Genomic DNA, 12,394 nt, shown 5'->3' with positions numbered 1-12,394 from the left:
GCTTTACCAATCCTTTCACCAAAGGACAGAATTTTTGAGTTTAGTTCACATACTTACAATCCACATCCCATCAAAAGATACTTTGTCATGAAACTCTTTGATGCTATTGTACCACCAGGCATGAGTTTCTGGATTTGTAAAATCTGGGAAGGCAGTTGGACCTGGCCAAACCTAAATAGAATAGACATAATTTAAATATGCTTTTGAAGACTGAGTGGTGTGATGAATTCAAATCCAGTTTAACCTGATGAGTATCTGTCTGCTGCTTGTCATGCGAATTAAGCTTGGACAGTCTTGTGTTCAGTTTATCATGGAAATTGACTTCAATGCAGCATGATTTGCTATTTTACTTAGAGGTCAAAGGAGAGTGAGAATCTTTTCTCAAAATCATGTTACATTAAGACATACTCAGCTGAGATTGTGGCTGTTGCACATTGCTGTGGCAGAGTACAGCATCATATCTTCTGCTCTGCAGGAGTGCTTAATGATAACACCGGATGCCTAACACTCACTTTATTCTAATTGAAATTAAACTTCAAGTTTTCTGTTCCTGACCCTCAGAGGAATTCACAATGAACTAGTTCTTCATATTAAGTTGCACTCATTGGTGTTTTTGCGCAAGCCTGATGCTCATTTGTAGGTCTCCTTATACAGTTTAAAAAAGATAAGATTTTAAGACATATATCTCCAGCTCAGAGATGTTTTCTGATGATGGTGGCTGTTTTATAACAGTATCTTAAATTGATTGTATTGGGAAGATACACATTCAAATACAACTTCACAATAAACTGACTGCATAACCCCAACTATTGACAATTAAGGTTAATGGAACTCCACTTGCACCCATGCGCACATACTGAATTAGCAGAGTTTGAAATTAATAATATTTTCTCACAGATGAATAAACGTTTTGGAGAAAGATGCTGTTCTGAGATTTACTTACTTGTGAGCTTACAGTTGGTATTTTCAGAACTACTAATGGTACTTTCAGTAAATATTTTTTCCCTGAAGGTTTATAGTTTTTTTTTCATTTCTTTATGCGAAGGAGAGTTGGTAAAATAACACTGTCAGTGTCACTTGCAACTCAGTAAATGGAAATAATTAAACGTAAAGTCCAAATGTTAAAATCATTGCTACACTGACCTTTCCTATCAAAGGTTGGCCGGTTTCATTTTTGATAAAGACACCTCTCTTCACACCATCATCATATGGTTTGTATTTTCCCGCTGTCTGTGTACTGCTGATAGCTGGATCCTACAGTGGAAAGCAAAAAGCCATCAGTGTTAAGAATCCAGAAAGAAAATTTAGTTGGAGAGTTACTACAGATGTAGAACTCAACTTCAAAACAAGGTGACAAACAATGCACCATATCATGTTACAAGGTCACTTGAACAAATGTCAGCATTGGGCAAGGGCAAGATTGCCTGCCATATGGTTGAATAACAGGTCAAAGCTCAACAGTCTAAGTTCACACAGCGAGAAATGCCTCTTGGTTGATGTACCAGAGAGAAACTGGCACCCATAGAATTGTACTTCAACAGGAGTCGGTGTCTTCAAGAGCAGAAATATTTTGTTTTGGGGAGAAGGAGTACTAGCACACTGCATTTAATTCTGAAAAATGAAAACTCCACATTTCTTTTTATATAATAAAAGCAGAAAATTGGAAATACTGAGCAGCATCCACATTTTAAATAGATTTGCAATCTGTCACATTTCTTAATTATAGATCTGATTTCTAACATTTACCTGATGCTGACAGCTTAAGTTTGCAATGCGGGCTGAGAAATCAAAGGAAACATCAAGAAGGAATATTTTACATTCTGAATTTCTTACACCACATGCATTATATTAATAGAAAAAGTCCATAATTGGAAAGATGTTACCAATTAATTTTCTGTTTGTTGTGAGGCATCCGAAGAGAATTTCTTGAACACATCAACAGTACACACACTGTTTCAGACCACCATCCCAACTTGGACAGAAACTAAGAATGTTTTGCCAAGAAGCAAGCAAAGCGGTTCAGATCTGCTCGGTTTCAGTACTTCTTACCTGTCACTTGATGGTGTTAAAGAACTTCATAAATGCCTTTATGAATCACATGTTACATTCACTATAATCTAGTTTCTACTCTTTAATTTTCTGTGGATATGGATGACAACACCCCCTCCCTTCCCCAACCCCACAAGAAACACATGCCTTACATTCTGGATTGGAATGTTTCAATCCCAATGCGACACTCAGACAATAAATAATTCAAAATCAGTCCACCACTGCCTCACAATCTCATACTATGGGGAAATCTGCAGTACTTACAGCTTAATAACTATGAAAGGAAATAGAAGAGTAGCCCTGGATGATATTTAACATTGATATGTATTTAAAAAAGGTTGGTGAATTTTGTCAAAGATGAATTTTTCATTCTTAATATTCAGAAACAAATCAATGGTTGAAATATTTTTTGATTCTCAGATAATTTGTGGTTCTTCTCACCACGATCATGACGTATTTCAGGCCCTTCTGGTGGAACTCTTTCACCATCTGTGCATAGTCTCCAAAGTACTGCAAGTTGTAAGTGAAGTCCTTTTTCTGGTCCATGTAATCTAGGTCATTCCACTGTACATCCTGCAGAAAAGAAAATCATTAATTAAAAGAAAAATTCTGTATCCTGCGCATAATCGGTAATGCTGAGGTGTGCGATATCAATATATTTTGAATGCCCTTCTCTGTTTATTATACTGTATGATCCATTCATAGGATAAGAAATAGGAGCAAGAGTAGGCCATTCGGCCCCTCAAGCTTGCTCTGCCATTCAATAAGATCTGATTGTGGCCCTAACACCACTTTCCTGCCTGCCCCCCATAACCTTCGACTCCCTTGTAGATCAAAAATCTGTTGAACTCAGCCTTGAATATATCCAATGATCCAACCTCCACTGCTCTCAGGGGAAGAGAACTCCAAAGATTAACAACCCTCAGAAGAAATTCCTCCTCATTTCCATCGTAAAAGGGAGACCCCTTATTTAGAAACTGTGCCCCCAGTTCTAGATTCCCCTACAAAGGAAAACATCCTCTCAGCAACTACCCTGTCAAGCCCCCTCAGAATCTTATATGCTTCAATAAGATCATCTCTCATCCTTCTAAACTCCAATAAATATAGGCCCAACCTGCTCAACCTTTCTTCACAACCCAACCTCTTCATCTCAGGAATCAGCCTAGTGAACCCTGAACTGCCTCAAGTAAGGAGACCAAAACTGTATGCAGTACTCTAGGCACAGTCTCACCAATGCCCTGTAAGGTTGTAGCAAGACTTCCCTACTTTTATACTCCATCCTCATTGCAATAAAGGCCAACATTCCATTTGCCTTGCTAATTGCTTGCTGTACCTGCATACGGACTTTTTGTGATTCATGTACAAAAATAACCATGTCCCTCTGTACTGCAGCATTCTGTAGTCCCTTTCCATGTAAATAATATTCTGCTTTTCTATTCTTTCTGGCAAAGTGGACAACCTCATTTTCCCACATTACACTCCATCTGCCATTATTTAACCTATTTATATCTCCTTGCAGACACTTTGTGTCCTCCTCACAACTTGGTTTCCTACATATCTTTGTATCATCCACAAATTTGGCTACAGTACACTCGGTCCCTTCATCCAAGTCATTAATATCAATTGTAAATAATTGAGACCCCAGCACTGATCCCTGTGGCATTCCACTAGTTACAGTTTGCCAACCTGAAAATGCCCCATTTATCCCAACTTTGTTTCCTGTTAGTTAGCCAATTCTCTATCCATGCCAATATATTACCCCGAACACCTTGATCTTGTGTCGTAACCTTTTATGTGGCACCTATCGAATGCCTTTTGGAAATCCAAATACACATCTACTGGTTCCCCTTTATCCACTCTGCTTGTTACATCCTCAAAGAAAACGAATAAATTTGTCAAACACGATTTCTCTTTCATAAAACCATGTTGACTCTGCCTGTTTGCAAACGATTTTCTAAATGTCTTGCTACTACTTTCTTAATAATGGATTCTAGCATTTTCCCAATGACAGAGATTAGGTTAACTGGCCTGTCGTTTCCTGCTTTCAGTCTCCCTCCTTTCTTAAATAGAGGTGCTACACTTGCAGTTTTCCAAGCTGCTCGTACCTTTCCAGAAATTAGGGAATTATGGAAGATTACAACCAATGCATCCACTATCTCTGCAGCCACTTCTTTTAAGACCCTAGGATGCAGGTCAGCAGGTCCAGGGGACTTGTCAACCTTTAGTCCCATTAGTTTTCCTAGTATTTTTTCTCTAGTGATAGTGATTGTTTTAAGTTCCTCACTCCCTTTTGCCTTGATTTTTTTTTACTATTCTTGGGATGCTTTTGTGTGTTTTTTTAAACAGAAAATTCAGATACAAAATACTTGTTCAAAGTCTCTACCATTTCTCATTATTAATTCTCCAGTCGCATCTGCAAAGGGACTCGCACTTCTTTTAGTTACTCTCTTCCTTTTTTGTATATTTATAGAAGTTTTGACTGTCTGTTTTTATATTTCTTGCTAATTTACTCTCATACTCTAACTTCTCCCCTTTTTTAAGTCATCCGTTGCTGGTTTCTAAAATTTTCCCAATCTTCTAGCCTACCACTAATCTTTGCAGCATTGTACACCTTTTCTTTCGGTTTAATACCGTCCTTAACTTCCTTAGTTAGCCACAGATAGTGCATCGTTCTCACAGAGTCTCTTTTTCTCAATGGAATCTATCTTTGTTAAATTTTTTGAAATATCTCCTTCAATGTCTGCCACTGCTATTGTCTTACTTTTTAACTTATTTGTCCTGGCACACTTTTCTCCACACCCTTGTAATTCCCTTTATTTAAGTTTAAGACACTGGTTTCAGACCCACATTTCTCAACCTCAATCTGAATGTGGAATTCTATCCTGTTATAATCACTCTTGCCTAGAAGATCCTTTACTGTGAAGTCATTTATCAATCCTGTCTCATCACACATCATCAGGTCTAAAATAGCCTGCTCCCGGGTTGATTCCAGAACATACTGTTTTAAGAAGCTGTTCCCAATACACTCCATAAACTCATTCTCCAGGCTACCTATGCCAATTTGATTAGTCCAAGCTATATGAAGATTAAAATTGCCCACGATTATTGCAGTACCTTTCCTACAAGCCCCCAATTTTCTCAATTTATACTCTGTCCTACAGTGAAGCTTCTGTTAGAGGGCCTATAAACTACTCCCACCAATGACTTCTTTCAATCTTAAACTCAAACACAGTGTCCAACATTAGATGTGATTCCGCGATTGAACAACATTTGTTAAATAATCCTCAGTGTGCTAAGAATTATGCTGACAACCAATTTAAGATTGTCAGTAGGGCTCACAGTGTGGCACATTTGCGTGTACTGGAAGCTGCATATATTAATACACAGGGCCCTGTTCTTTGCAGACAGAAAGAACATGTACACACATTGTGCCTGTTTCAGATAAACAAAATAAGTGACAGACATTCGCCGGTTCATTCCTCAGGGCAATGCCTTGACTTGAGTCAAGCTGCCTGGTTTAAATTTCAAACAAAGCTTGGCAGTTAACTGTCAGTCACCATAAACTGGTGCATTCTCCATGGCAATGCCTCTACCAATCAGAGTTCACGTGCCAACCAATCAGCACTCTCTTCTCATACAGTATAAAGTCATTGTTTTCCCTTACATTGGTATTCTTGCGGATTGTCCTGATGAGTGCAAGACGAAAAGCTTCAACAACACGTCGCTATTTTCAGCAATACTCCACTACCATTCTTGCGTGTACAGAGTAAATTAATGTCATTTAAAAAGATAGCTCTCTTACAGGAAAAAAAGAGAAAATTACCTTTGCAGCTTTTAACCTACTTTTTCTACCTGAAGCACAGGTAAACATGAATTTGTTCACTGTACCTTCTGTAGGTTTATTGTTTTTGTTATTGCCAAAATTGAAATCCTAAAAAATTCACATAGTTAGAGAATGCTTGCTTGGTAGGAAATGAACACTGTGTCAGCGAAGTGACACTCCTTGCTTAATTAACTCTGGAGACAGTGAATCCAGATTGGTAAGAACCAAGTCTTAAAGACCCCAAGCACAGAGTTACAGGGAAGCTTTCCAGTGCTTGTCTAGCCAGGACTACCCTATCCACTCACACCTTGACTTGCTAAGGGATCTGAAGCAGAGTGGGGTATATTCCAGCCCCTAGTCGACCTTTCCATGTCCCGTTGATCAACCAGGCTGGCTGCTTGGTCATCAACAGTGCCCTGGAACACAGTGGAATTTACTGGCTCAGGTATCAGATTAGTATGTCTTCTCAGAGGGTTAACTTAATTCAAATCTTCCATTGCAAGGTGTGTCACCTTGGAGGAAACCCAACTCCAAGGAGATCCAGTTAATCTTCCTATGCCCTAAGGAGAATAATCGCAATTTCACCATTTGATAACTTGAATTTGATCTGGGCTTGAATCCTTACTAAACAAACAAAGTATCGGGACCTCCTCAATCCCATCATCCCCCACTTCCCTGTGCAATAGAACTCTCAATGAAAGTGAATGGATTGCCACCACCCTCCTAACTACAGTATGGACACGCAGCTTACCCCACTATGGTGGTTCTATCAGTTGGAGGTGCAAAGCAACTCTACAACAACTTGACTGGAATCCAAATCAATGGAATCAATGTCCCATCACCATCCCCGGGTACGTCCTGTCCCACCGGCAGGACAGACCCAGCAGAGGTGGCGGCACAGTGGGATACAGTCGGGAGGGAGTTGCCCTGGGAGTCCTCAACATTGACGCTGTACCTCAACGTCTCATGGCATCAGGTCAAACATGGGCCTGATTACAACCTACCGCCACTTCTCAGCTGATGAATCCTCTATTTCGAACACCACTTGGAGGAAGCACTGAGGGTGGCAAAGGCACACAATGTACTCTAGGTGGAGGACTTCAATGTCCATCACCAAGAGTGATTCGGTAGCACCATTACTGACCGAGCTAGCTGAGTCCTAAAGGACCTAGATGCTAGACTGGGCCAATGGCAAGTAGGGAGGGAACCAAGAGGGAAAAACATACTTGACCTCATCCTCACCAATTTGACTACTGCAGATGCATCTGTCCATGACAGTATTGGTAGGAGTGACCACCGCACAGTCCTTGTGGAGGCAAAGTTCCGTCTTCATATTGAGGATACCCCCTATCGTGTTGTGTGGCACCACCACCTTGTTAGATGGGATAGATTTCGAACAGATCTAGCAACGCAAAACTGGGCATCCATGAGGTGCTGTGGGTCACCAGCAGCAGCAGAATTGTACTCAACCTAAAGCCTGGCAACCCGACCCGAACCCGACTAAACCCAATTACACGTGTCAGGTTCGGGAAGGGTCAGGTGTCCAGCATTCGGGCTCAGGTCAGGTTCCGGTTGGCTGTGGTTGGGTTTTGTTTTGTATAGTTTTCTTTTTAATCTACATTTTGACGGGGTTTTTTTCTATACTAATAACATGTTTGATATTTTTGGGTCGGGTTGGGCATGAAAAAAAATTGAAGGACTCTGGCTTGGGTCGGGTTCGGGTTGGGCTGTCGTCGGGTTTTAATTTTATACCGTAGCCAGGCCTCAACTCAACCACAATCTGTAACCTCATGGCCCAGCATATCCCCAACTCTACCATTACCATCAAGCTGGGGGAATCAACCCTGGTTCAGTGAAGAGTGCAGGATGGCATGCCAGGAGTAGCACGAGGCCTACCTCAAGATGAGGTGTCAACCCGGTGAGGCTATAACCCAGGAATATTTGCGTGCCAAACAGCGTAAGCAGCATGTGAATGGTGGTGGAGAATTAAAAAACTAACTGGAGGAGAAAGCTCCACTAATATCCCCATCCTCAATGATGGGGGAGCCCAGCATATCAGTGCAAAAGATAAGGCTGAAGCATTTGCAACAATCTTCAGCTAGAAGTGCCGAGTTGATGATCCATCTCGGCCTCCTCAAGTCCCCAGCATCACAGATGCCAGTCTTCAGTCAATCCGATTCACTGCACATGATATCAAGAAAAGACTGAAGGCATTGGATACTGCAAAGGCTACAGGCCCTGACAACATCCCAGCAATAGTACTGAAGACCTGTGCTCCAGAAATTGCCGCACCTCTAGTCAAGCTGTTCCAGTATAGTTACAACACTAGCATTTACCCTGCAACGTGGAAAATTGCCCAGGTATGGCCTGTGCACAAAAAGGACAAATCCAACCCGGCAAATTACGGCCCCATTAGTCTACTCTTGATCATCAGTAAAGTGATGGAAGGTGTTGTCGACAGTGCTATCAAGCGGCACTTGCTTGGCAATAACCCCTCAGTTTGGGTTCCACCAGTGCCACTCAGCTCCTGACCTCATTATGACCTTGTTTCAAACATGGACAGAACAGCTGAACTCAAGAGGTGAGATGAGAGGAACTGCCTTTGATATCAAGGCAGCGATTGACCAAGTATGGCATCAAGGAGCCCTAGCAAAACTGGAGTCAATGGGAATCAGGGGGAAAACTCTCCACTGGTTGGGGTTGTACCTAGCCCAAAGGAAGATGGTTGTGGTTGTTGGAGGTCAATCATCTCAGCTCCAGGAATATCAAGAAAACAGATCGTGATGAATGGGGAAGTGGCTTGGATGCAATGGTGCATTCTCTGGAGCAGGAGAAGAGCGTGAACCAGTCACTTTTAGAGTTACATAAACTAGCTACAGACAGGAATGACCCATATCTTTGTGATTTGCTGTAGACCCACTACTTGGATGAGCAAGTCAAGTCTATCAAACTACTAGGAGACCATGTAAGCAACTTGCGAAGATTGGGTGCTCCTGAAAATGGAATGGCTGAATACTTATTTGACAAGCACACATTAGGTAATGACAGCAGCTGGACACCTGAACTGCTGTCTATCCCTTGCTGCTTACAGCACTGTCTGTAAAGCTCAGTGCATGTTTAACTTATGTTTGTTGGCTGTCCAATTTTCACACCACCCAATTGTGTAATTGATTGTACCACCATAACTTGAATGGGTTCTATTAAGCTGTATATTTGTGGGTCTATTGAAGTGTACTTGTAGAAAATGTTCTTTGGCTTATCTCCAAATAAAACAACTTGAACAGGAAAAAAAAAGGAGTTCCTCAGGGTAGTGGCCTAGGCCCAAACATCTTCAGCTGCTTCATCAATCACCTTCCCTCTATAAGGTCAGAAGTGGGGATGTTCGCTGATGATTGCACAATGTTCAGCACCCTTCGCGACTCCTCAGATACTGAAGCAGTCCATGTAGAAATGCAGCAAGACCGACAACATCCAGGCTTGGGCTGATATGTAGCAAGTTACATTCCTGCCACACAAGTGCCAGGCAATGACCATCTCCAACAAGAGAGAATCTAACCATCTCCCCTTGACATTCAATGGCATTACGATCGCTGAATCCCCCACTATCAACATCCTGGGGGTTACTATTGACCAGAAACTGAACTGGACCAGCCATATAAATACCATGGCTACAAAAGTAGGTGGGAGGCTAGGAATCCTGCGGCGAATAACTCACCTCGACTCACCAAAGCCTGTCCACCATCTACAAGGCACAAGTCAGGAATGTGATGGAATACTCTCCACTTGCCTGGGTGCAGCTCCAACAACACTCAAGAAGCTTGACACCATCCAGGACAAAACAGTCCACTTGATTGGCACCTCATCTACAAACATTCACTCCCTCCACCGCCGACGCACAGTGGCAGCAGTGTGTACCATCTACAAGATGCATTGCAGCAAAGAACCAAGAGTCCTTAGACAGCACCTTCCAAACCCGTGACCTCTACTACCTAGAAGGACAAGGGCAGCTGATTCATGGGAACACCACCACCTGCAAGTTCCCCTCCAAGCCACACACCATCCTGACTTGGAATTATATCACCGTTCCTTCACTGTCACTGGGTCAAAATCATGGAACTCCCTTCCTAACAGCACTGTGGGTGTATCACACATGGACTGTAGCGGTTCAAGAAAGCAGCTCACCACCACCTTCTTAAGGGCAATTAATGATGGGCAATAAATGCTGGCCTAGCCAGCGACACCCAGATCCCATGAATAAATAAAAAAAGGTAACAAAGATGGAGATGCATTCTCTCTGGCACTGGATGAACAGTAACTCTGAACAACTCGACAATGTTATGGCAGTAGCCACATGTTATATACTTACATTTGCAAACTTTTAGGGCTGCAGAAGCCCAGTAAAAGTAGGTGGACATAATTTTCAAAGCTGCAATTCACTATTGGTAGACGATTTAAACCAGGGGTCGCCATCACGTTGATTGAGCGCTACTGGTAGTTTGTATAATGCTCCTGATTGCTCACATCATCCTGACAACATTAATCCGTGCATGCGCATCCTGACGTCACCATGTGCATTGACATCACCATGTACTGATGTCACAATGGCACGTGGGGGGGCCCCAATGGCGAGTGGCAAGGGAGCGGCATGCGGGGGGCCCAGCGATGAGGCCAAGCAGAAGAGCAAGTGGCAAACAGTGAGCATGAGTTTAAGCAGCGGGCAGCCACAGGGAGAATGAACAGCTAGCAGGGGCGGGGACAAACAAGTGTAGTCTGATGAGGAGTGAAAAGCAAACTGGGGGGTGGGGGGGGGGGGGGCGGGGGAGAGAGATAAAACGACAAGTGACTGGTGAGGTGGGTACGGCGAGCAGGCTGGACTAGGGGAGCGAAGAGAAGCAGCTATGGGGGAAGGGCCTTTTGTGCCAAATTGAGCAGCTGCTTGAGACGTCACAGAAGTTTCAGTCATTTGTGCATGAGTAGTGCGCCTCCTAGTGGAGATGTTGTCAGCAAACGCGCTTTTCCTTTACCAGAATTGCTCTCACTCAGGAAAAGGTTGGCGACACCTGATTTCACAAATGAACCAGAAACTGACTGACAGACAAAATAAGCTGATCAAGCTTCCAACAGATTGGCAGGCTACCCATGAAAGAATGTGTTGTTATTTTTGTATTAGTCAGTACCTTGCAAAATTCCAAGCAACCAACCAAAGTAATTTCAATTTAATAAGTATTCCCAGGAATTGCTCAGGGGACCCAAGGTATAATATTAAACTCTAGCACTGATCCTGGTTACCTAACCTAACTTTCTTGGAGTTCTGATGAAAGGTCACAGAACTGATACGTGAACTCCGTTTTTCTCTCCACAGATGCTGCCTGACCTGAATATTTTTCTGTTTTTGTTTCAGATTTCCACAGAGGATGCAGTCAAAATGCCCAATTTTAGGCCAACACAAACATGTACAATTTGTCAGTATAAAAATTCTCATCCTATTATTGATGCCTACAACTTTGCACTGCTTCTCTTAAAAAAAAAGATACACTGGGGAAAAACATATCATTGTATAAGCAGGTACCCCAAGTGAAAATGAGATTATTATAGTATGTTCAGATCTACATGAAGATTCATTGAGGATTTAATCCTGTGTTTGCATTCGCAGTATTTTGCTTTTGTGCTGTATAAACCTTTTCCGATGTCCATCAGACTTTTATTTCACTTTTCTCTGCTGTCCAACCATGACTTCTATATGCAATAGTCAAAATTATTATCCTATCACTACGATCTGATGGCATTACTGCTGCTATCCCTACTGGGTCTTGTTTGTAAAAGAAGCAGATTTATAGCAGTGTTTCACTCCACAATCACTATATACAAGACTGACATTGACACATGAAAACATGAATGTCTGCTACTTGGCCATTTACACTTCATCCAGACACATCTTTTGTTTCTTCACTTGGCTTTGTACCATGAAACCTTTTGTCGTTTAATTTTTCCTGCCCTCCACCAAACCACAGACCTTTTTTTTTACTTCTACGCTCCCCACCCACACCCTTTCACTTGCTTAAAACCTATTACATTTCTAACTTTTACCAGTTCTGATTGAAGTCACGACCTGAAATGTTAATTCTGTTTCTCTCTCCACAGATCCTTCCAGACCTGTTGAGTATTTCCAGCATTTTCTGTTGTCGTTACAATTTTTACTTACTGTGCTTAGCTATTTAGCGACTATGGTTTAAAATGTTTTTTTTTTTAAAAAGCTGCTATTTGAATGTCCTGATACTGTAGCAGGGGTCAGAGCCGTCATGATATCTTAGTAATGGGCACAACATTCAGGAGTATTTGAGTGGCAGGAAGCTGGATACATGGTGGCTGTGGACAGAAAAGGCATACAGTGACAGACACTATTAAAATTTCAATTTATCTCCAAAATCTTTATAATTCACTGGTTAGGCATCAACTAGAATAGTCTGTCCAATTATGGGCACCAGACTTTAGTAAGGATATCAAGGCCTTGGAGATTTACCA

At 42.0% G+C, this 12,394-nt stretch overlaps 1 protein-coding gene across 2 annotated transcripts in view; it reads right to left on the bottom strand.

Annotated features, from left to right (window-relative positions):
- LOC137384346 (lysosomal alpha-glucosidase-like) overlaps positions 1–12,394 on the bottom strand; it is a 67,115-nt gene that overhangs the window by 30,497 nt on the left and 24,224 nt on the right. For both annotated transcript variants that reach the window (XM_068058237.1, XM_068058238.1), the window contains exons 8-10: positions 2,491–2,622; positions 1,144–1,254; positions 58–171 (exon numbers count right to left, since the gene is read on the bottom strand). In XM_068058237.1, the coding sequence (XP_067914338.1) occupies positions 58–171; positions 1,144–1,254; positions 2,491–2,622 (357 nt within the window). The remainder of the gene's footprint in view (positions 1–57; positions 172–1,143; positions 1,255–2,490; positions 2,623–12,394) is intronic.

This window comes from Heterodontus francisci, chromosome 26 (assembly GCF_036365525.1).
Source record: "Heterodontus francisci isolate sHetFra1 chromosome 26, sHetFra1.hap1, whole genome shotgun sequence".
NCBI lineage: Eukaryota > Metazoa > Chordata > Chondrichthyes > Heterodontiformes > Heterodontidae > Heterodontus > Heterodontus francisci.
The sequence above is the reverse complement of the archived record's forward strand: the minus strand, read 5'-3'. Positions and strand labels throughout refer to the sequence as shown.